The sequence below is a fragment of the Oncorhynchus gorbuscha genome, linkage group LG03 (assembly GCF_021184085.1).
Source record: "Oncorhynchus gorbuscha isolate QuinsamMale2020 ecotype Even-year linkage group LG03, OgorEven_v1.0, whole genome shotgun sequence".
Taxonomy (NCBI): Eukaryota; Metazoa; Chordata; class Actinopteri; order Salmoniformes; family Salmonidae; genus Oncorhynchus; species Oncorhynchus gorbuscha.
The window spans coordinates 92,503,505-92,525,998 of record NC_060175.1 but is presented as its reverse complement, the minus strand read 5'-3'; the positions used below and the strand labels follow the sequence as shown (position 1 = coordinate 92,525,998).

Sequence of the window (22,494 nt, the reverse complement as noted above, 5' to 3'; positions counted from 1 at the left end):
TGAAGTTAATATGGTTGTTTCTGAACAGTGTAGTAGAAGACTATAAGCTTTACCGATAGTTAACTCCAGGAGTATTATAGCAGGAAACATTTTGATTCTCTCTCTTCCCAAGGTTGTATGCTCATTAAAGGAGTATAACACATACAAACATTACCTGGATACAGTCAAGACTGACCATCATAAAACTTACAGCAAAAAGTTGGTATGTGGGCAGTATGACTGCGTTCTTAAATGTGAACTTCTGTGAAGATCACACATGTTATTTTCACGAGAAAATGTGAAATGATCATTCATCACTCTAAAAACAATGTTATTCTAACATGTATTTTATTAGATAAGTGTTTAAAATGTACAAAAATTGTATTTATCCTATTTAAGAAGGAACAAATACTGAGAATGGTTCAGTTGCAAGAGGATGGCCATATACCTAAGGATGTTACCCTGGCAGATATGATAGAGTACTTACTGAATAAAGGAGCACAGAACCTGAAGCATCTGCAGTCAACCATTGGTTCCAGGTAGGCAAGAAGTGCATGAGGTAATAAAGTAGAGTTATATAGGCCTACTCTGTGTTGGCAATGTCATGACTCATCTGTTTAATGTATTGATAGGGACAGGGGACAGAAATATGGCCTGCAAACTGCGTTGTATGACCAAGAGAGAGAGTTTAAAGAGGATTGGGTTTCTAAGGAGCGATTCAGGCTGAAACTGATTGAAAAGGATGTGAGGCACGATGTGAACAAGGCCAAGTATATGAAAGAGGCCAAAGAAAAGCGCATCAGAAAGGTACAAATGTCACACTTTCATCATACTTCACAAAACTACCTACAATTATTTTCAAGTTTGAATAAATCATGAAAATTAAGAAATCATTTTACCTCAACTTTTGTGGATGCTAAATTGCTATTTTTGGACTCTATGTTCTTCACAGAAAATGTGCATTATGGAACAAAAACAGGCTATTCGGTTGAGGATAATGGAAGAGGAATTGAAAAACCTCCAGGAGTTTGAAAGGTTGAGAGAGGCCTCTATCAAACCAAATAAGCTGCTGGAAGAAATATTTGAAAAACCAGGTAAGATTTCATTTGAATTCATCACGCATTTAAGCAATGTTTAAATGACTATGCCAAATACAACCTACAAGGAGCAGTTGAATGTGTTGTGCTGTATATCATCTCATATTTTGTATTTTTATTAAACTATTATAGCATCTGCTCAGCCTGCTCTCAAACCTGCTCACTCCAAAACTGTAAAGAAAACAGTTTCTCTGTCAGGTGAGAACATTTCCTTACTAAAGAACCATAATTTCATTACGAAATATCTTTCAGAGTATGTTCATAGCCAGTGAATGCTACATTTAGTCAAATGTTTTAAATGTGTGTGTGTGTGTTATTAATAGGGAAATCTAAGGAAAAGCCAGCCATGCTACAGAGGAGACCAGGCCTTGCACCACTCCAGAGGAGACCATGCCTGGATGGTCTGGCACCGCTGACGGGTTTCCAAGAACCTGTTTTGAGGATCTTCAAAGCCATCGAGGGACAAAGCATCCCAGACAGAGCTCAGCTGAAATCTGTCATCCTCGACCACTTGGGCTCCAAGCTTGTCAGGAAGCAGCTGGCGGAGTCAATCAGGGATGAGGTCAAACTGAGGATTCCAGGGTCTACACCAGCGGCACAAAGGGCTCTGAGTGCCAGAATCGCTTACGATGTGTTGAAGTGCGTCTCTCGAGCGGCCAATCCTAGCAATGAACCTGCCTGCAGACTCCGTGGGGGAAACACAATCAAACCCAATGCTCAAGCAGATGATCCAGAACCAGAGGAGTGGATGGCCAACGGAGAAGACATAAACACCTATGTGACAACGTTGATCACTGACGTTCTGGAGGAAGTCCAGGAGCAGGTTATCGTAATGATCCGAGAAGACTCCCCTACCCAATTCAGAGTTGTCTCTGCAAAGGCCAGCCAAACAGCCATTGATGTGGTAAGCAATGTTTTGGAAGACATTAGACACTTATTAAATGAGGAAAACATTGAAGAGCTTGCACTAGACTGTGATGCTGAAGAAGGCACCTCAGGCATATCAAACAGTCAGCCACCTGCATTAAAAAAGGCAGACCCCGAGAACCGCCCAGATTCCTGTTCAAAACTAGAAGGTGTCGCCTGTGACCTTATTAGCACTGCATATGACAGCCTCCTATTTGAGCTGGCTTTTCCTGAGCTTCAGGTTGAAAGAGATGAACAACCAAGCAACTCAAGGGCTATCAGAAATGACATACAAATCTCTTTTGAAGAAAAAGCTCCTTCCCTGACTCTGGAAATACTTCCCTCAGAGCCAGTGAACTCATCTTTATCCAACTCTCCCAGTTATGGAATGATGTTTTCATCTGACACTTCAGAGGTTGCAGAAAACAACAGTAAGACAAGCAGCTCAGTGGCCTCCGCAGCTGCATCAACCTCGCCCCAGGAGACGGATACCACAACCATTGTAGAATGCAAAGAAGAAAGAGTAGAGAATGGTAACACCAGTGAAACAGACAATGCCCTTTCTGTGCCCTCAGTCAATACTGAAGAAGTTGTTTCAAAGCCTACTCTCTTGCACAAGGTGAAGAAAGAAAATGCAGCCACCAGAAGCGCTTCTCTTCCCAACCTGTATGGACTTGTTGTGGATGCAGTTATGGACCACTTCGGCACAGAACCCTTCAAAGACAGTCTGGCCCAATCAGTGAAGAATGAGGTGAGACGCACCCTTTCTATGCCTGACTGTGGATTGTTGAACACTCAAATTGATAATTACTTTGAGAGGAAAATGCTAGAGGATATGCTGAAGGAAGTATCCCGACAGTGTGGAGGAACAAGCTCTAGCACCATGGCGGAAAAGGCTACAGATGAAGAAGAGATCTACAGACTAGAATCTTCTGCAGCACAACTGATACAGAAAGTTTTCCAGGAGGTCAAGACACATTTTGTGTTCAAGATCAAGAAGGGTTCTCCCAAGAGATGTCTATCCCAAAAAGTAAGTCAATATATTAATATGTTGTATGTACTGTGTAATGTGTAATGTTGTAGGCAACATTTATATGTGCTGTGTGATGCCATGACACTTTTCCTACAAAGGAGGTCATGTACACTGAGTATACTAAGAATTAGGGACACCTTCCTAATCTAATATTGTGTCAAAAGCATTCCCACAGGGATGCTGGTTCATGTTGACTTCAATGCTACCCACAGTTGTGTCAAGTTGGCTGGATGTCCATTGGGTTGTGGACGATTCTTAGAACTGTTGAGCGTGAAAAACCTAGAAGCGTTGCAGTTCTTGACACAAACCGGTGTGCCTGGCACCTACTACTATACCCCGTTCAAAGGCAATTAAATGTTTTGTCTTGCCCATTCACCATCTAAATGGCACATACAATGGTCCCAGTGCTTAAAAATGCTTCTTTAACCTGTCTCCTCCCCTTCATCTACACTGATTTGAAGTGGAATTAACAGGAGATATCCATAAGGGATCATAGCTTTCACCTTGATTCACCTGGTCAGTCTATATCATAGAAAGAGCAGGTGTTAATGTATTTGTGTTGATGTTTAATCTGTGTTGATGGCGAACTGCTTGATTGTTGATGGGGATGCTTCTATTTGCAACACCAAGATAAATTCCTAGTATCATTTGTTCAGTGGGGGAAAAAGTACCCAATTGTCATATTTGAGTAAAAGTAAAGATACCTTAATAGAAAATGACTCAAGTAAAAATGAGTCACCCAGTAAGATACTACTTAAGTAAAAGTCTAAAATTATTTAGTTTAAAATATTTCTAAGAATCGAAAGTAAAAGTATAAATCATTTCAAATTCCTTATATTAAGCAAACCAGACAGCACAATTCTTTTGTAATTTAAATTTTCAGATAGCCAGGAGCACACTCCAGCACTCAGACATAATTTACAAATGAAGCATGTGTATTTAGTGAGTCTACCAGGGATGTTCTCTTGATAAATGTGTGAATTGGACTATTTTCCTGTCCTGCTAAGCGATCAAAATGTAATGAGTACTTTTGGATGACAGGGAAAATGTATGGAGTAAAAAGTACTTTATTTTCACGAGGAATGTAGTGAAGTAAAAGTAAAAGTAGTCAAAATATATAAAATGTAAAGTACAGATACCCAAATAAACTACTGAAGTAGTACTTTAAAGTATTTTTACTTAAGTACTTTATACCACAGCATTTGTTGCATGGCAATAAAGTATTCTGATTCTATCTCCAAAGGTAAGCCGAACAGCCATCAATGCTGTGAGCAGTCTTCTGGGTGACATGGAGACAACTGTGATGGCCAGTGTTCCATGTTCTTGTACTACTTCCAGAGCAGATATGGAAGGAATGCTCTCTGAGGCAACAGGCGAGCACCCAGCGAAATCAATGGCCTCTGCAAAAGTTGAGTTGATCGCTGATGATTTAGTGGAAGATGCCATCGATATGTGCAGTGAAATGATTTTAGACGACCAGCCACTAGCTCTACTACATGACGATCCTGAAGAAGGTCCATCACATGTTGTTGTTCCTGGACCAATTCAGAGCAGCCTGTCTGGATGTGATGAACGCCACACAAAATCACAGGTCCCTGCAGTAAAGATTGAAGACCATGAGGTAAAGCCAATTTTGATTCAAGACACAGCGCTCATATCTCCAGGTGAGAAGAATACGGATGAAAAAAGAGTCATTAGAGTAAGTTATGTCTTTGACTCATCCCCTAGAAGGAAAGCTCACAAGGCCACCAGAAGCACCTCTTTCCCTAACCTCTATGTCACCCTTGTGGATGGAGTTCTGGACCAAATTAGCACAGAACCTTTCAAAGAAATACTGGCTCAATCTGTGAGGAATGAGGTAAGACGTTCTGTCTCTTTGCCTCAATTTGGATCGGTGAACCTCAAAAGCGAGGACTGCGCGGAGAAAGAAATGATTGAGGATATGTTGAAAAGTGTATCCAAAAAACTCAGTAAAGACCAGGCCTGTCAGCTGACCGGGAAAGCCAGTGAGACCATGAATACCAATGTAGATGCCATTTCACTTACCCCCAAACTACAGTCTACTGCCAAAGACCTAATCATCAAAGTTCTGGAGCAGGTCAAGACTATAATAATCAATATGATTAGACAAGATTCTCCCAACAGGGCGATTTCCTCCAAGGCAAGCCAGACTGCCATCAATGCTGTCAGCGACATTTTGGGTGCTATGGGAACCTCTCTCATGGCAAGCAACACACCATTTGTTCCTGATGTGGCTGGACTCCAGCCTGACCTAGATGATGTAGCATCTTACTCAACAGAAGCTTTTGAAGCATATCCTGGGATCTGGATGTCACCCCAGAAGATAAAATATATTGCCTCAGGCCTCATGGACACTGTCTGTGATGACCTACTGGATGAGGATGGTTTCCTCAGACGGAGCGCTGGTGCAATATCCTCACAGGAAGACCTTGATCTTCAGAAGGTAATTACTTCAAAACCAGCATCCCCAGTCAATTGGATGCCTGTCAAAAGATGCCTGTCAATGTCCTACCTTGATGCTTTGAAGAATCCTGAAGACATTGAAAATGCTACTCACCTCAGTAGAAGCCTTGACTCTCTCGCCGTAATTGATGTGCCTACTTCAAGCTCAAAGGAAGTTTCAAAAGGCACAGAATTGAAACTGACCCAGTTGCAAAAGGATGTCTCTGCATCATCCTCACTTTATGCCATGAGCAACTGTTGGAGCTCATTGGAGTTTAACTCCAGTGGATCTGATATCCCTATCGACGAAGAGGCCCAAAGGATTTCCTACACAGACGAAGAAGACAGTCTGTCCAAATCCCTCCTGACCTCTTCCAAATCAGTCTTCAATGTCTCTGGCCTCGTCCCTACTCCTCCAGAGGGAAAGCCAAAAGTGAGGCTACCATGGCGCCCAGTGCTTCGCTGTAGAAAGGTTCCAGAGCAGCCCCCCAACAAGATGCACATTTACACAGTTCACAGGGATGCTTTTCATTTCCCAACTGAGACGATGCAATCGACCAATCCATCATCACCCGAGGGAGACTTCTCAACTCCAGAGTCCCAAAGGTAATACTGTCTTTCTCATAGTCCTAATCTGAAAATCTTTTTAACACCTAGCCCACTGTTGATATTTGAACAGCCTTAATTCGAAATGTTTTTATTTTTGTAGAGCTTTGAGAACTCTGTTATGAAAAGTGCTGCACAAATTAAATGTATTTTTTATTCATTAAGAGCGGTGGACAGCTCAGACAAGGAGTCTATCTTTAATATAGACTCATCCAAAAGACTCGTCGCAGAGATAATGCTGTCTGTTCGGGAGGACTTTGTTGAGGCAAAGCAGAGCGAATTGGCCGCAAATCTGGCTGCGCTGTCAATTGACAATGAGATGCTCAACCCTTTGGCTCAGAGTGGGACACCCTGCACTGATTCCTGAACTGCCTCCAACACCACTCCTCACAGCGAGAGTGATAACTGAAGAAAGATTCACATGTTTACTTGGACATACATGATAGAAGCATTTGCTTACATTATTTTGAATCACATTGAGCTAATAAAGAATGCATTTATTTTCTAAAAAAGACAAAAGCATTTATTTACACTGTGTAGTTTTTCTTAGATGTTAGTGATACGTTAGGAATATTAAATTGAAAGTTAGGAGAGAGTAATTATATATCTTTGCTCTGAATGGTGACATTGTTTAAACAGTCTCACAATTTGACAATAAAATATTAATACACTTTTTTTTACACTGTGACTTTTATGGTTCTAAAGGGAGGAGAGGACAAAGCTGGATGAATTTAGGAGTCACAAGCGCCCCAGTAATCATTATTAACTTTACATTCCTGACATTTGTCCTGCCTGTAAGCAGTCTCTCTTGACAGCATTGTATGACCTATTGTTCTGTTGACACAGAAACGCTTCACTAATCAGTACAACTTACTCTGCATTCCAGGTATTATACCTCAGATTGTTGAATTTATGCATCAAGAGTGTTCTGGCAAGATTTGATCATTATCGCTCAGATTGTCAGAATATTTTAATACTGAATAGCCTCATTAGAATAGAGCTGCAACTATTTGAGTGTAAATCCCAGAATCATAAGGACTACTTTGGGACATATTGAGTCCAGATTGGCCTAAATGCAATGGGTCAGGTGGTATTTTAAGATGGCTATTCACTTATTAGCACGGTTTTCACGTGACACTGTAATCACCAATGATTTATATATAGGCTACATTAGATGACCAATAAGACATCCCTCACCATTGTAAAAAATATTTTGGATGCAATATTAATTCATTTATTAATGACTACATTTGTTTGTGACACATTTATCATATTACAGACACCTTAACCTTAATGCATACTTTTAAATTATATTATGTGAGCTAAACATAAAAACACTTTTATTCCCTGAAGTATACTTTTTTTTTAGAGATTACTGAAATCTACATTTAATTGAAATACTGTAGAATTCCATTCATTCCTATGGAGGAATGCTTCTACTGAGGAGTACCAATATGGCCGACCAGTGTTTTCAATGCCTCTCAATAGCTACATTTAATTGAAATACTGTAGAATTCCATTCATTCCTATGGAGGAATGCTTCTATTGGGGAGTACCAATATGGCCGACCAGTGTTTTCAACGCCTCTCAATAGCCAATACATAGAATTACCAATCCAGGGTGTATATACATCACTGCTAATTACCCAATTTTAATAAAAGCTAGTAACATTCTCAACACTCCAGCAGTTTCACTAGACTTCTTACAGTACCCTATAAGAAGTACATCTACTGTACATAACATAGTAGATATTTAGTGGCAATTTTAGCATGTAAATCTTGGTGGGGCAAAGTGCCCAATTGTTTTGTTGTTGATGCATGCAAAGCTAAACAACACATAAATTGCACTATAACAGTGACAAAAGGCACCCACAAGCTGTTAGGGCCTGCATAACGCTGTCCCAACAGCAGAGCCTTCTTTTCACCACCATGGTGTTAATCCTTACCACCACAACACCTGGCTATCAGCGGGGCCTTGTCTGGCAGCGAAACAGTTCATTCAGCCTCATTTACTGCCTTTAAAAAAAACATAGCAGATATCAAATCAAACTTTATTTGTCACATTCACTGAATACATGGCTGACTTGCTTAAACAAATGTGGTTTCTACTGACAATTGAGATGCACAAAATATGGCATAAGGGACCGATTAGCAGATAAGAGGCAATCCGTAATTTTGAGAAGACAGTAATGAGCCATTTAAGGTGGACGTAGTCAATATAACTATTTGTTCATCGACATCATCGACTGCATCCTTATGTAACACATGTATCACTAGCCACTTTAACTATGCCACTTTGTTTACTTTGTCTACACACTCATCTCATATGTATATACTGTACTCGATACCATCTACTGTATGCTGCTCTGTACCATCACTCATTCATATATCCTTATGTACATGTTCCTTATCCCCTTACACTATGTATAAGACAGTAGTTTTGGAATTGTTAGTTAGATTACTTGTTGGTTATCACTGCATTGTCGGAACTAGAAGCACAAGCATTTCGCTACGCTCGCATTAACATCTGCTAACCATGTGTATGTGACAAATAAAATTTGATTTGATTTGATTTGTTCAGTATTTTTTAAATGTACAGCAACAGAATTCAAAACATAGGCTGTTCTTACTGTATTCTCCCTGTACACCAAGTCAGAATCGTAGGATAAATAATGGGGGCATATAAGCAGTCAATGAAAGCTCTTACAATATTCGATGATGACATTTCTCTAAAACAGGCTTTAAGCTACAGTTGAAGTCGTAAGTTTACATACACCTTAGCCAAATACAGTCAAACTCAGTTTTTCATATTTCCTTACATTTAAGTAATAAATTCCCTGTCTTAGGTCAGTTAGGATCACCACTTTATTTTAAGAATGTGAAATGTCAGAATACTAGTAGAGAGAAATATTTATTTCAGATTTTATTCTCATCACATTCCCAGTGGGTCAGAAGTTGACATACACTCAATTAATATTTGGTAGCATTGCCTTTAAATTGTTTAACCTGGGTCAAACATTTCGGGTAGCCTTCCACAAGCTTCCCACAATAAATTGGGTACATTTTGGCCCGTTTATCCTGACAGAGCTGGTATAACTGAGTCAGGTTTGTATGCCTCCTTGCTCACACATTCCTTTTCAGTTCTGCCCACAAATTCTCCATAGGATTGAGATCAGGGCTTTGATGGCCAATCCAATACCTTGACTTTGTTGTCCTTAAGCCATTTTACCACAACTTTGGAAGTATGCTCGGGGTCATTGTCCATTTGGAAGACCCATTTGTGACCACGTTTTAACTCCCAGACTGATGTCTTGAGTTGTTGCTTCAATATATCCACATAATTGTTCTCCCTCATGATGCCATCTATTTCCCTCTTGCAGGAAAGCATCCCCACAACATGATGCTGCAACCCCCATGCTTCACAGTTGGGATGGTGTTCTTCGGCTTGCAAGCCTCCCCCTTTTTCCTCCAAACATAACGATGGTCATTATGGCCAAACAGTTCTATTTTTGTTTCATCAGACCAGAGGATATTTCTCCAAAATGTACGATTTTTGTCCCCATGTGCAGTTGCAAACCGTAGTCTGGCTTTTTTCATGGCGTTTTTTTGAGCAGTGGCTTTTTCCTTGCCGAGTGGCCATTCAGGTTATGTCGATATAGGACTCGTTTTACTGTGAATATAGATACTTCTGTTCCTGTTTCCTCCATCATCTTCACAAGGTCCTTTGCTGTTGTTCTGGGATTGATTTGCACTTTTCGCCCCAAAGGTCGTTCATCTCTAGGAGACAGAACGCGTCTCCTTCCTGAGCGGTATGACGGCTGCGTGGTCCCATGGTGTTTATACTTGCGTACTATTGTTTGCACAGATGAACGTGGTACCTTCAGGCGTTTGGAAATTGCTCCCAAGGATTAACCAGACTTGTGGAGCTCTACCATTTTTTTCTGAGGTCTTGGCTGCTTTCTTTGGATTTTCCCATAATGTCAAGCAAAGAGGCACTGAGTTTGAAGGTAGGCCTTGAAATACATCAACAGGTACACCTCCAATTGACTCAAATTATATCAATTAGCCTGTCAGAAGCATCTAAAGTCATGACATACTTTTCTGTAATTTTCCAAGCTGTTTAAAGACAGTCAAGTGTATGTTAACTTCTGACCTACTGGAATTGTGATACAGTGAATTATAAGTGAAATAATCTTTCTGTAAACAATTGTTGGAAAAATTACTTGTGTCATGCATGAAGTAGATGTCCTCACTGACTTGCCAAAACTATAGTTTGTTAACTATAGTTGAAAAACAAGTTTTAATGATTCCAACCTAAGTGTTTGTAAACTTACGACTTCAACTGTACATGTGCACCACCAAGTCAGTAGACTAAGTTACAGTAGGCTAAGTTATGAAGGGGAAAGGGACCAAATTATTATGGTGAGGCACATGGGCTACTAACCGCTTACTACACAACATACACTTAGTATTACTTTCTTAGCTACAGTACACTTTCTTAGTTACAGACCTCACCCATTATAACTAGCATTTCCAGAGATACAACCTCTCTTATCATCCCTCAGTGCCTGGGCTTACCTCAGCTGTACCCGCACCCCACCATACCCCTGTCTGCACATTCTGCCCTGAATCTATTCTACCACGCTCAGAAATCTGCTCCTTTTCTTCTTTGTCCCCACACTCTAGGCGACCAGTTTTGATAGCCTTTAGCCATACCCTCATCCTACTCCTCTGTTCCTTGGGTGATGTGGAGGTAAACCCAGGCCCTGCGTGTCCCCAGACACCCTCATTTGTTGAATTCTGTGATCGAAAAAGCCTTGGTTTCATGCATGTTAACATCAGAAGCCTCCTCTCTAAGTTTGTTTTACTCACTGCTTTAGCACACTCCACCAACCCTGATGTCCTTGCTGTGTCTGAATCCTGGCTTACGAAAGCCACCAAAAATTCTGAGTTTTCCATACCCAACTACCACATTTTCCATCAAGATAGAACTTCCATAGGGGGAGGAGTTGCAATCTACTGCAGAGATAGCCTGCAAAGTTCTGTCATACTTTCCAGGTCTATACTCAAACAGTTCAAACTCATTTTAAAAATGAATCTCTCCAGAAATAAGTCTCTCACTGTTGCCGCCTGCTATCGACCCTCCTCCGCTCCCAGCTGTGCCCTGGACACCATTTGTGAATTGATCGCCCCCCATCTAGCTTCAGAGTTCGTTCTGCTAGGTGACCTAAACTGGGATATGCTTAACACCCCGGCAGTCCTACAATCTAAGCTAGATGCCCTCAATCTCACACAAATCATCAAGGAACCCACCAGGTACAACCCTAAATCTGTAAACATCGGCACCCTCATAGACATTATCCTGACCAACTTGCCCTCCAAATACACCTCTGCTGTTTTCAATCAGGATCTCAGCGATCACTGCCTCATTGCCTGTATCCACTATGGGTCCGCGGTCAAACGACCACCCCTCATCACTGTCAAACGCTCCATAAAACACTTCTGCGAGCAGGCCTTTCTATTCGACCTGGCCTGGGTATCCTGGAAAGATATTGACCTCATCCCGTCAGTCGAGGATGCCTGGTCATTCTTTTAAAAGTAATTTCCTCACCATCTTAGATAAGCATGCCCCGTTCAAAAATATATATGCAGAACTAAGAACAGATATAGCCCTTGGTTCACTCCAGACCTGACTGCCCTTGACCAGCACAAAAACATCCTGTGGCAGACTGCAATAGCATCGAATAGTCCCCGCGATATGCAACTGTTCAGGGAAGTCAGGAACCAATACACGCAGTCAGTCAGGAAACCAGAGGCTAGCTTTTTCAAGCAGAAATGTGCATCCTGTAGCTCTACCTCCAAAAAGGTTTTGGACACTGTAAAGTCCGTGGAGAACAAGAGCACCCCCTCCCAGCTGCCTACTGCACTGAGGCTAGGTAACACGGTCACCACCGATAAATCCATGATAATCGAAATTTCAATAAGCATTCCTCAACAGTTGGCCATGCCTTCCTCTTGGCAACTCCAACCCCCCCCCCCCGCAGCTACTCGCCTAAGCTTCCCCAGCTTCTCCTTCACCCAAATCCAGATAGCAGATGTTCTGAAAGAGCTGAAAAACCTGGCCCAGTACAAATCAGCTGGGCTAGACAATCTGGATCCTCTCTTTCTAACTATCCGCCGCCTTTGTTGCAACCCCTATTACCAGCCTGTTCAATCTCTCTTTCATATCGTCCGAGATCCCTAAAGATTGGAAAGTTGCCGCGCTCATCCCCCTCTTCAAAGGGGGTGACATCCTAGATCCAAACTGTTACAGTCCTATATCCATTCTGCCCTGCCTATCTAAAGTCTTCGAAAGCCAAGTTAATAAACAGATCACTGACCATTTCGAATCCCACCGTACCTTCTCCGCTGTGCAATCGGGTTCCGAGTCAGTCACGGGTGCACCTCAGCCACGCTCAAGGTACCGAGTCAAGGTACTGAGTCTATGCTAGGTAAAGCTCCGCCTTGTCTCAGTTCACTGGTCACGATAACAACACCCACCTGTAGCACACGTTCCAGCAGGTATATCTCACTGATCATCCCCAAAGCCAACACCTCATTTGGCTGCCTTTCCTTCCAGCTCTCTGCTGCCAGTGACTGGAACGAATTGCAAAAATCGCTGAAGTTGGAGACTTTTATTTCCCTCACCGACTTTAAACATCAGCTATCTGAGCAGCTAACCAATCGCTGCAGCTGTACATAGTCCATCTGTAAATAGCCCACCCAATCTACCAACCTCATCCCCATACTGTTTTTATTTACTTTTCTGCTCTTTTTCTGCTCCCTGGGGCGGCAGGGTAGCCTAGTGGTTAGAGCATGGACTAGTAACCAAAATGTTGCAAGTTCGAGTCCCCGAGCTGACAAGGTACAAATCTGTCGTTCTGCCCCTGAACAGGCAGTTAACACACTGTTCCTAGGCCGTCATTGAAAATAAGAATTTGTTCTTAATTGACTTGCCTAGTAAAATAAAGGTAAAATAAACAAATAAAAAAATTTGCACACCAGTATCTCTACTTGCACATCATCATCTGTTCATTTATCACTCCAGTGTTAATCTGCTAAATTGTAATGATTCGCTCCTATGGCCTATTTATTGCCGACCGTCCTCATGCCTTTTGCCTTTTGTATATAGACATTCTTTATTTCTACTGTGTCATTGACTTGTTTATTGTGTTATTGGCTTGTTTATTGTTTATTCCATGTGTAACTCTGTGTTGTCTGTGTCACACTGCTTTGCTTTATCTTGGCCAGGTCGCAGTTGTAAATGAGAACTTGTTCTCAACTAGCCTACCTTGTTAAATAAAGGTGAAATAAAATGAAAATAAATACATATCTCCCTGGTATTTTACATAATTTATGCACCAGTATACAAGACATTTTTTGGACTCACCGTTGTGCTGTGCTCACTTGAACAGGAAGGTGGCGCGGCGGTCCTTGCTTGCAAATTTTGCCATGAAACTTTGTCATCAAAGTCTGGCATTCTCTGGATGTATGGTGCTTTCAAGACAACTGAGAATTCAGAAAAAAAACTATGTTTAATCATGACCTCAGGTCGGACCTCTAGAAAGAGGTCTGAGTTCCTGACTTGGAATTTCGAATTGGATGACCGCTCAAAGTGTATTTTCCTAGTTGGAGCTTTTTCTTTTCCGAGTTCCCAGTTGTCTTGAACTCACTGAAATATGAGATTTCCCAGTTCTGAGTTTCCAGTTGTTTTGAACTCAGCAGAGGTCACACCAATATATTCAACCTTGTCTGGCCCATGGTGTTGCATGTGAATGTTTATACTTTTAAGCTTGGAAAAGGAGGCCACACACCCTCTCCACCGAATAGCAGGGGAAGCAAAATAATGCTTGCTTTGCAACTCTTGCAGTTAGCCACTGATTCCTTCCAAACCGCTCATGTTGAATTTGTGATTTCCAACTTGTTGTGTAATGTCCAATGGCCGATGAGCACTGATATATGTTTTATCTATAATTTCTCTTCATATCACAAAGATTGAAAAGGATTTGCCAGTAGATTCTCAACTTGATTCATGAAGATGGCTGCTTGTCTAGCTAAGATTTTTAAGGTATGATGTTGACATGATCAGTCCAATCAAAGCTACAGTAGATATAGCGTGATTTTGGCACAGCTGTCTAAGGCACTGCATTGCAGTGCTGAGGTGCCACTGCTTTCTTGGATTTTATCCCATGCTGTGTCACAGTGTCTGTGACCAGGAAGCCCAGGGGACGGCGCCCAATTGGCTCTGCGTGGTTAGGGAAGGGTTTGGCCGGGAAGATTTACTTGTCTCATTGTGTTCTAGCGACTCCTTCTGGCGGGCCGGGGGCCTGCAAGCTAACTTCGGTCAGATCTTCGTGGGCTATACTCAGCCTTGTCTCAGGATAGTAAGTTGGTGGTTGAAGATATCCCTCTAGTGGTGTGGGGTCTGTGCTTTGGCAAAGTGGGTGGGGTTATATCCTGCCTGTTTGGCCCTGTTTTAAACTCTAAGTCTATGGTTGCCTAGAGTGGTTCTCAATCGGAGGCAGGTGTTTTTCGTTGTCTCTGATTGGGAACCATATTTAGGCAACCATATTTTTTAAATTATTTTGTGGGTGGTTATCTCCTGTGTCAGTGTTTGTGCCACATGGGACTGTTTTCGGGTTTTCACGTTTCTTGTTTTTTGTATTCTGTTCATGTATAGTTTCTCTGATTAAAGAACCATGAACACTTACCACGCCGCATATTGGTCCTCCGATCCTTCTCGCCTCTCCTCTTCGGAAGAAGAGGAGGAAATCCCTTACAAAGGGCTCTATAAATACATCTGATTGAAGATCTTAACTACCAATTGGATTTCACAAAATTGGGGAGAATAAAGGGGGTAAAATATAAAAAATATATAACATGATTTGACATATTTTTTTCTGTGGCCAATAACCTTGAGCCTTCTTGGATGGGCACGTCTAATGTAAATCTATGGCAGCACCCAAGGGATTTTGAACTTTCTAGCGGTCCCTGTATATTTTGCAGTGACGTAGTGTCCCCAAGAGTGCCAGAACACTGAGCCAATCACGGTGCAACTAGAGAACATTACCAATCCCTACGCTCTGTACTTCCTGCTGGATGCCCCACCACCACAGAAAGCACTGAGCTAGGCTGAAACACCTGCATTTTGGAGCTTCCTTACTCAAGAAAGCAAGAAAGAGGCCATGTTTGTATGCAGCTTTATTAGCTCAATGCCTTGGGAAGGTAGACTGCTGATTTCACAAGTTGTTGCACCCATCCGTAATCAGATTAACAAATACAGTATGAATCTAAATTCACTCATGAAGATGTGTAGGTAATAGTGAGTTTATAAGGCTACAGTATGGAAACAAATCAAGATAAAGAAGACAGAAATAGACTGAAGTCCCAAGACTCTGCACAGCCTAATGGGAAATAATCACAACAGGTGTGTTCTCTTCTATTCATGTCCTACTTTTAACTGGATTGGTGGACGTTACTCCCCAAATAATATCACTCCTTGTGTTACCAGACAAGTTCAACTTCTTTCTTACACTCAGGTATCTTCTGAAATATTGTACACATGGTCTATAAAGGTCAACCTAAAAGGTGCATGTAAAATACATTTGAATCTCCATTTCATTGTGTGCCTTTACATAAGTGAGCCCTCCTTTACTGTTCTAGGAAAACCAGATAGGTCACAAGTGCCTTTGGGGAGGTGGGATCACAGGTTTCAGTGGGGTAGGAGGGGTCTAGTACTACTGCTGTTATGTCAGAGATTAGAGCATTTATAAAGCCAGTAATCACAATGCTTTTGTGAGTTTGTTCCGACCTGCAGTGCAGGAGAAGAAAAGGGATGTTTCATATTTAAGGTGGAAAGGAAGCGTGCACACTTAGGACATGAGGAGAGGGACAGCTCTTGCAGTGTTGGTGCTGGCACTTTTTTCATCTGCTACAGCAAGTAAGTACAGCCACTCTGGATATTATTATGTATACCAGATAATCCAGGCATATCTACATTTATGTTTTCAAGAAAGTATTTTTTAAATTTACAAAAGGGATTTATTCCTCATTTAAGGCAGTGGCTCACCAGGATTTCCCAATGTGTGTGTGTGTTTGGGGGGGGGGGGGGGGCTTAAGGATAAAAATGGTCCAGTGAGAGGGCCTCAAGGGGAAAAAATGGTTCGGTGAGGGTGCCTCAAGGAATTTCTAACACACCTGCCCATTTTTTCCCCTTGAGGTCCCCTCACCGAACCATTTTTTCCCCTTGAGGTCCCCATTATTAGCCAGATGATGATCATATTGCACAAAAATATTATCAAGTTAGACATGCCCACTGGGCTAAAAATGGACCAGCACATCAGGCATTTCAGGCAACACTTGTTTTATTCAAACCTTTCAGTGTATTGAGGAACACTGCATTTGGTCTTGTCTTAGATGCTTTATGAAAGAGGCTCCACAGTGCAACACTATGTGCCCTTTGCATGACCAAGGGACAGTTTCCCAGACACAGATTAAGCCTAGTCCTGGACAAAAACCCTTTCAATGGAGATTGTCCGTTTTGATAGCCAAATGCTTTTCAAACATTGCACAAATCTGAATTAAACCTGTTGACATCCTTGATTTTCTGGGGAAGCATCATTGCAGTCATTGGGCTTCTAGGAAGATCCAATGCAGTAATGCATGCTATCTTCAACATAGGTCAAGTAGAATGAGCTTTAAATGAATTGTTAAAAATCAAGAGTGTCATTTGTCACCAATCAGCAGTTTACATTAATTCCAAACAATATAGAAAGTATCTGTCAGCGGCTGTTAATTCTTAATTTAACAGTAAACGTGTACTGTTGGTGGGATCATTGCACAATACAGTAGCCTATTGTAACAATCATACTCTTGATAAGCACCTTGCGGTCTCCTCCAATTGGGATATCCATATTGTGATTTTGGCTAGGGTGCCATTTGTGGATGACCAGCGTTCAATCCCAATTCAGGATTAAAAATAAAACATACTACCACTGCATATGAAAATAATCAGTGTTTATCAGTGCCCTCCTTTAAGGTTGTAACTGAACGTGTGGTCAGCTCCTTCCTTTTCAACTCTAATGAATGCATGCTCTGCTTTATATGTCATTTCTATGATTATATTCCAGAGCCCAAACGTCGCTTCACCCGATATCCATCATGGATACGAAAATGTATCCAGTCTGGAAAGATGAAGGTCCTCGGTACAAAGACTCTTGGAAAGGTATGCACAGTTATCCTCTGTCTCAACACAATGTGTGTACACTGATGGTGACAGGAATATCTCTGTGAAATTTGTGGACATTTGTGGATTACCTCTGCTGCTCATACAGTAAAGGGGTTTAAAGGCCCAATGCAGTCCAAAATGAGATTTTCCTGTGTTTTATATATGTTTCCACACTATGAGGTTGGAATAACACTGACATGTGTGGACATTTTTGGATGACCTCTGCTCACTTTATGTAAAGTAAGTCAAGTATCTCTGTGAAATAGTATACTAATGATATTGACTTCAAAGTGTACATTCTTCCCAACAGGTGGCAAGGTGAAGTTCATTGTGGGTAATGATGCACCGACCCTGACTGGAGCCAATGTGACCTTTACCATCGAGCTGCAGTTCCCACACAACCAGAAGGTCACGCCCGATGGAGAGGTGGTGTGGGCTGAGAACTGCACCGTCAATGGTAAGTCCTTCTCCAGGACTGACTGGGTTTTGGTAACCTCATCCCATGTCTGGTGAACAAGATCAGGGTTCTGGTAACCTCATCCCATGTCTGGTGAACACGATCAGGGTTCTGGTAACCTCATCCCATGTCTGGTGAACAAGATCAGGGTTCTGGTAACCTCATTCCAAAGCTTTTGGCCATATGAGGGTCTTTTGTCACTTATACAGTAATCTTGGCAATCGGAACCAAATATTGCACGAATGCTGGTTTCTAGCCAGCTTTTGTTAATTAAGTCTGTCACGAGAGAGACTACAGTATTTGTATTGTTTTTTTTTCCCCATTTGGAGCCTACAGTGCCATGTTGCTGTCTGCAAACATTACATTTTGAGGTTCAATACTACGTTCTCTTTTTCTACATACACTACATCACCAAAAGTATGTGGACATCTGCTTGTCAAACATCTCATTCCAAAATCATGGCATTAATATGGAGTTGGTCCCTCCTTTGCTGCTATAACAGCCTCCACTCTTCTGGGAAGGCTTTCCACTAGATGTTGGAACATTGCTGTGGGGACTTGCTTCCATTCAGCCAGAAGAGCATTACATTTACATTTACATTACATTTAAGTCATTTAGCAGACGCTCTTATCCAGAGCGACTTACAATTAGTGAGGTTGGTCACTGATGTTGGGCGATTAGGCCTAGCTCACAGTCGGCGTTGCAATTCATCCCAAAGGTGTTCGATGGGGTTGAGGTCAGGTCTCTGTGCAGGCCAGTCAAGTTCTTCCACACTGATCTCGACAAACCATTTCTGTATGGACCTCGCTTTGTGCACGGGCGCATTGTTATGCTGAAACAGGAAAGGCCCTTCCCCAAACTGTTCCCACAAAGTTGGAAGCACAATATTGTCTAGAATGCCATTGTATGCTGTAAAGTTAGGATTTCCCTTTACTTGAACTAAGGGGGCTAGCTCGAACCATGAAAAACAGCTCCAGACCATTACTCCTCCTACATCAAACTCTAAACTGTGCATTCGGGCAGGCAGCATTCTCCTGGTATCCGCCAACACCAGATTTGTCAGTTGGACTGCCAGGTGGTGAAGCATGATTCATCACTCCAGAGAACGCGTTTCAACTGCTTCAGAGTTCAATGGTGGCGAGCTTTACGCTTAGCAATGCGCATGGTGATCTTAAGCTTGTGTGTGCGGCTGCTTGGCCATGGAAACCCATTTCATGAAGCTCCAGACAAATGACTATTGTGCTGACGTTGCTTCTAGAGGCAGTTTGGAACTCGGTATTGAGAATTGCAACCGAGGACAGACTAATTTTATGTGTGGCGTACCACTTCGCGGCTAAGCCGTTGTTTCTCCTAGACGTTTCCACTTCACAATAACAGCACTAACAGTTGACCGGGGCAGATCTAGCAGGGCAGACATTTGACGAACTGACTTGTTGGAAAGGTGGCATCCTATGACTGTGCCATGTTGAAAGTCACAAAGCTCTTCAGGACAGGCCATTCTACTGCCAATGTTTGTCTATGGAAATTGTGTGGATGTGTGCTCGATGTTATACACCTGTCAGCAACGGGTGTGGCTGAAATAGCCGAATACACTAATTTGAAGGAGTGTCCACATACTTTTGTATATATAGTGTAATTTATAATACATACTCCTCTGTCTTAAGACAAAGCAGAAACCAACACTCGCCCTGTTTCCTCCAGGAACAAATTTCCATCAGTCTGAGCCAGTGTATCCTGCACAAAACATGGACTGGAATGATGTCTTTCCTGACGGAACACCCTTCAAGAAGGGCGGTGACAAGCCCCCTGCATATGTGTTTGTATGGAAGACATGGGGTAAAGTGCAGCTGCGACCACTCTCACCTATTAGGGCCTACATAATTCATGTTTTACTTAATGTCTGCCAAAGATGTAATAAGCCATTTTCTTTGCTTTACAGGTCAGTACTGGCAGGTGTCTGATGGCCCATCCTCCTCCCTCACCATTGGGACAGACGATGTCCCTCTGGGTTCCTACATCGTGGACATTGTAATCTACCACTACCGCAGCCATGAGAAGTTCATCCCTCTGGGATACGCCTCAATACAGTTCTCCATCACTGGTTAGTGTCATAAATGGATGAATGAAAGGACAAACAAATTAATGGATGAATGTATGAGCAGCTGACTTGAAAAATAAGATGCGTGTCTGAGGGTTTTTCTCCATCTCTATGTCTTTAGATCAAATCCCATTCTCAGTCTCAATGACCCAAGTGAACGACATCAATGAGGCAGACCTGAGCTTCGTCCAGAACAGAGCCATAGCCTTCACCATCAGCCTCCACGACCCCAGCGAGTACCTGAGTGACGCCGACATCACCTACAACTGGGACTTTGGTGACAGCAGCGGGGCGCTCATCTCCAGAGAGCTGACTGTCACCCACACCTATGTAGTGGCTGGTGGCTTCAAGCCCCAGGTGGTCGTACAGGCCGTTATCCCTGATAAAGCATGTGCCACACCAGCTGGTGTCAACCCCACTGGTAATGCTGTCACCATCGGGCCTGTAAACCCAGCCGGCACAACAGGTCATTCTCATCTTGAAGCGCTTTAGTCCAGAAGTGAATTTCTAAAGTCTTAATTTGGATTCTTTGCATCCTTAGTGTCTTCAAGAAGAGAGGATGCGGGGAATCATGGGAAATACTTTTGAGATTCACTCAATATGTAGGCTATGCCAGGATTGACAAAGAAAATCGAACATGTAGTAGTCCTGTTTCTACCTCCAGTGAGAGCTCCTGCTACTGATGCGTCAGCTGCTCCAGTGATGGTGGCCACACAGGAAGCTACAATAAATGTAGGCCCATCAGCTCCCGCTGAGACTGACACAGAGGACATGACTGAGGAGGGAGCCTCCACCACTCGGGACACGAAGATACCTCCTCAAGTTTATCCTGACACTCCAACTGTCCCTGCTGCTGAGGAATTAGAGCCAGCAGGTACTGTATGTTCTAAACATGTAACATATTCATTTTAACTGATTAATTAAGCATATTAACTGTTCATCTAATGTACTTTAGATTGTTGGATTTTCAATTTAGTAACTGGAATCCATTGTTGTTTCTCCTGATACAGGACAGACTGCTACAGGCCAAGCTCCCGTGGGGATAGTTGTTAAGCGTGAAGCCAATGACAAACCCAAGGATGATGACTGTGTGATCTATCGCTATGGGTCCTTCTGCACTGGCATTGACATCGTTGGTAAGTCCACTGTCTCTATATAAATCAAATCAAATGTTATTTGTCACATGCGCCAAATACAACAGGTTCACCTTTCAGTGAAATGCTTACTTACAAGCCCTTAACCAACACTTGCAGTTTTAAGAAAATACCTTAAAAAGGCAAGAGATAAAAATAAGAAATAATTAGAGTAACATGTAACATGTAAATTTCCATCCTACTATTGTATTTGATTTACATTCAGGATTATTTTACGGCCCATCTTTCTGTCTTTGTCTTCAGAGGGCATTGAGAGTTTGAAGATAATGCTGATAATGCTGTGGACAATGCTGTGATCAAGATGGATGAATCTGAGGTTGAACGAAACGTAGTGGATCTAACTGTCACCTGCCAAGGGAGGTGAGTATTCCTTCTCCAGACCCAATTAAGGAAGACTGTCTCAGACAATCACACCATTTATTATTTCCCTAAGCAGAATCATGATCCACAGACAAATCCACAAGGTATGTAGACCTATATTCCACCACTTAGGCACTAGGATCAGTTTCATTGCCCCAGATCACAGGATGCTGCTGAGGGGAGGATGGCTCATAATAATGGCTGGATTGGAGTAAATGGAATAGTATTAAACACATGAAAACCTTGTGCTTAATGTGTTTTATACCATTCCATTCACTCCGTTCCAGCCATTACTATGAGCCCGTCCTCCCTGTTTAAATTGAAACCAGCCGCCTGTGCCTCAGATTAATCCTAATCCTGGATTTAAAATCATTCTTGCATTTTAGTCCAGGATTAGTCTGGGTCAGGGAATTCAGATTCAGAAAACTGTATTGTCCTCAGAGAGGCAATTTGTCTTGCAGCAGTCATAAAACATATCACATCTAAAAATAAATAGCAAAGGAATCCGGTTCTTAGAGTTTCAACAAGTGTTTCTGACCCTGTGTCTATTCTCCACCCAGCCTTCCCACAGAGGTGTGCACGGTGGTGTCCGATGCAGACTGTTTTATGCCCATCCACACCATGTGTAACACAGTGGCCCCCTCTAATGAGTGCCAGCTGGTACTGCGTCACTTTTTCAATGACTCCGGCATCTTCTGTATCAACGTGTCCATGACCAACAATGTCAGTCTGGCAGTCACCAGCGCCAAATATACTATGACCGTGGGTATGTACCGTAAGATGTCTGCTCTGCACATCTGCCTCGCCACGTCTTGAATCTGGGTCCCTGGGACAATCAGTCCAACACCTTCAGTCCAACACCTATTGTTATTGGAAATAATATAATTAATATATTGTAATATGATGTTATATTAAGTTGTTTTACATAAATTATTGTTTGGGTTTTTTGGTGGCAGGTTCCAGTCTGTCCTCAGCTGGCACTGAGCAGTGGGCTGTTCTCTATAAGGTCCCATCGACTCAGAAGGTTCCAGAACAGTAGAGGCCCAGAGCTCCAACCAGTAAGTGTAGGCCATGGT

The 22,494-nt window shown here is 42.3% G+C and overlaps 2 protein-coding genes across 2 annotated transcripts; both read left to right on the top strand.

Moving 5' to 3' along the window:
* Positions 1-114: 114 nt before the first annotated feature.
* On the top strand, positions 115-7,213 carry LOC124023034. Its single transcript, XM_046337612.1, has 8 exons — positions 115-202; positions 379-518; positions 612-786; positions 932-1,073; positions 1,209-1,274; positions 1,400-3,012; positions 4,259-6,084; positions 6,250-7,213. Exons 2-8 carry the CDS (start codon positions 397-399, stop codon positions 6,449-6,451), a joined length of 4,146 nt encoding a protein of 1,381 aa, XP_046193568.1. The 5' UTR covers positions 115-202; positions 379-396; the 3' UTR covers positions 6,452-7,213.
* An 8,717-nt stretch (positions 7,214-15,930) lies between these two features.
* Positions 15,931-22,487, top strand: LOC124032225 (melanocyte protein PMEL-like). The gene is given in 11 exon segments (XM_046344468.1): positions 15,931-16,062; positions 17,252-17,346; positions 17,660-17,806; positions 19,508-19,642; positions 19,746-19,907; positions 20,026-20,370; positions 20,569-20,778; positions 20,915-21,040; positions 21,302-21,331; positions 21,334-21,418; positions 21,979-22,487. Coding segments are annotated over 10 exon segments (1,560 nt in total). The 5' UTR covers positions 15,931-16,062; positions 17,252-17,282; the 3' UTR covers positions 22,235-22,487.
* The last annotated feature ends 7 nt before the right edge of the window (positions 22,488-22,494 follow it).

Coding starts and splice junctions, on each gene's coding strand:
- LOC124023034 (XM_046337612.1), top strand. CDS start 397: ATGGTTCAGTTGCAAGAGGATGGCCATATACCTAAGGATGTTACCCTG. Junction 1,074..1,208: donor AGAAATATTTGAAAAACCAG/GTAAGATTTCAT, acceptor AAACTATTATAG/CATCTGCTCAGCCTGCTCTC. Junction 3,013..4,258: donor AGAGATGTCTATCCCAAAAA/GTAAGTCAATAT, acceptor CTATCTCCAAAG/GTAAGCCGAACAGCCATCAA.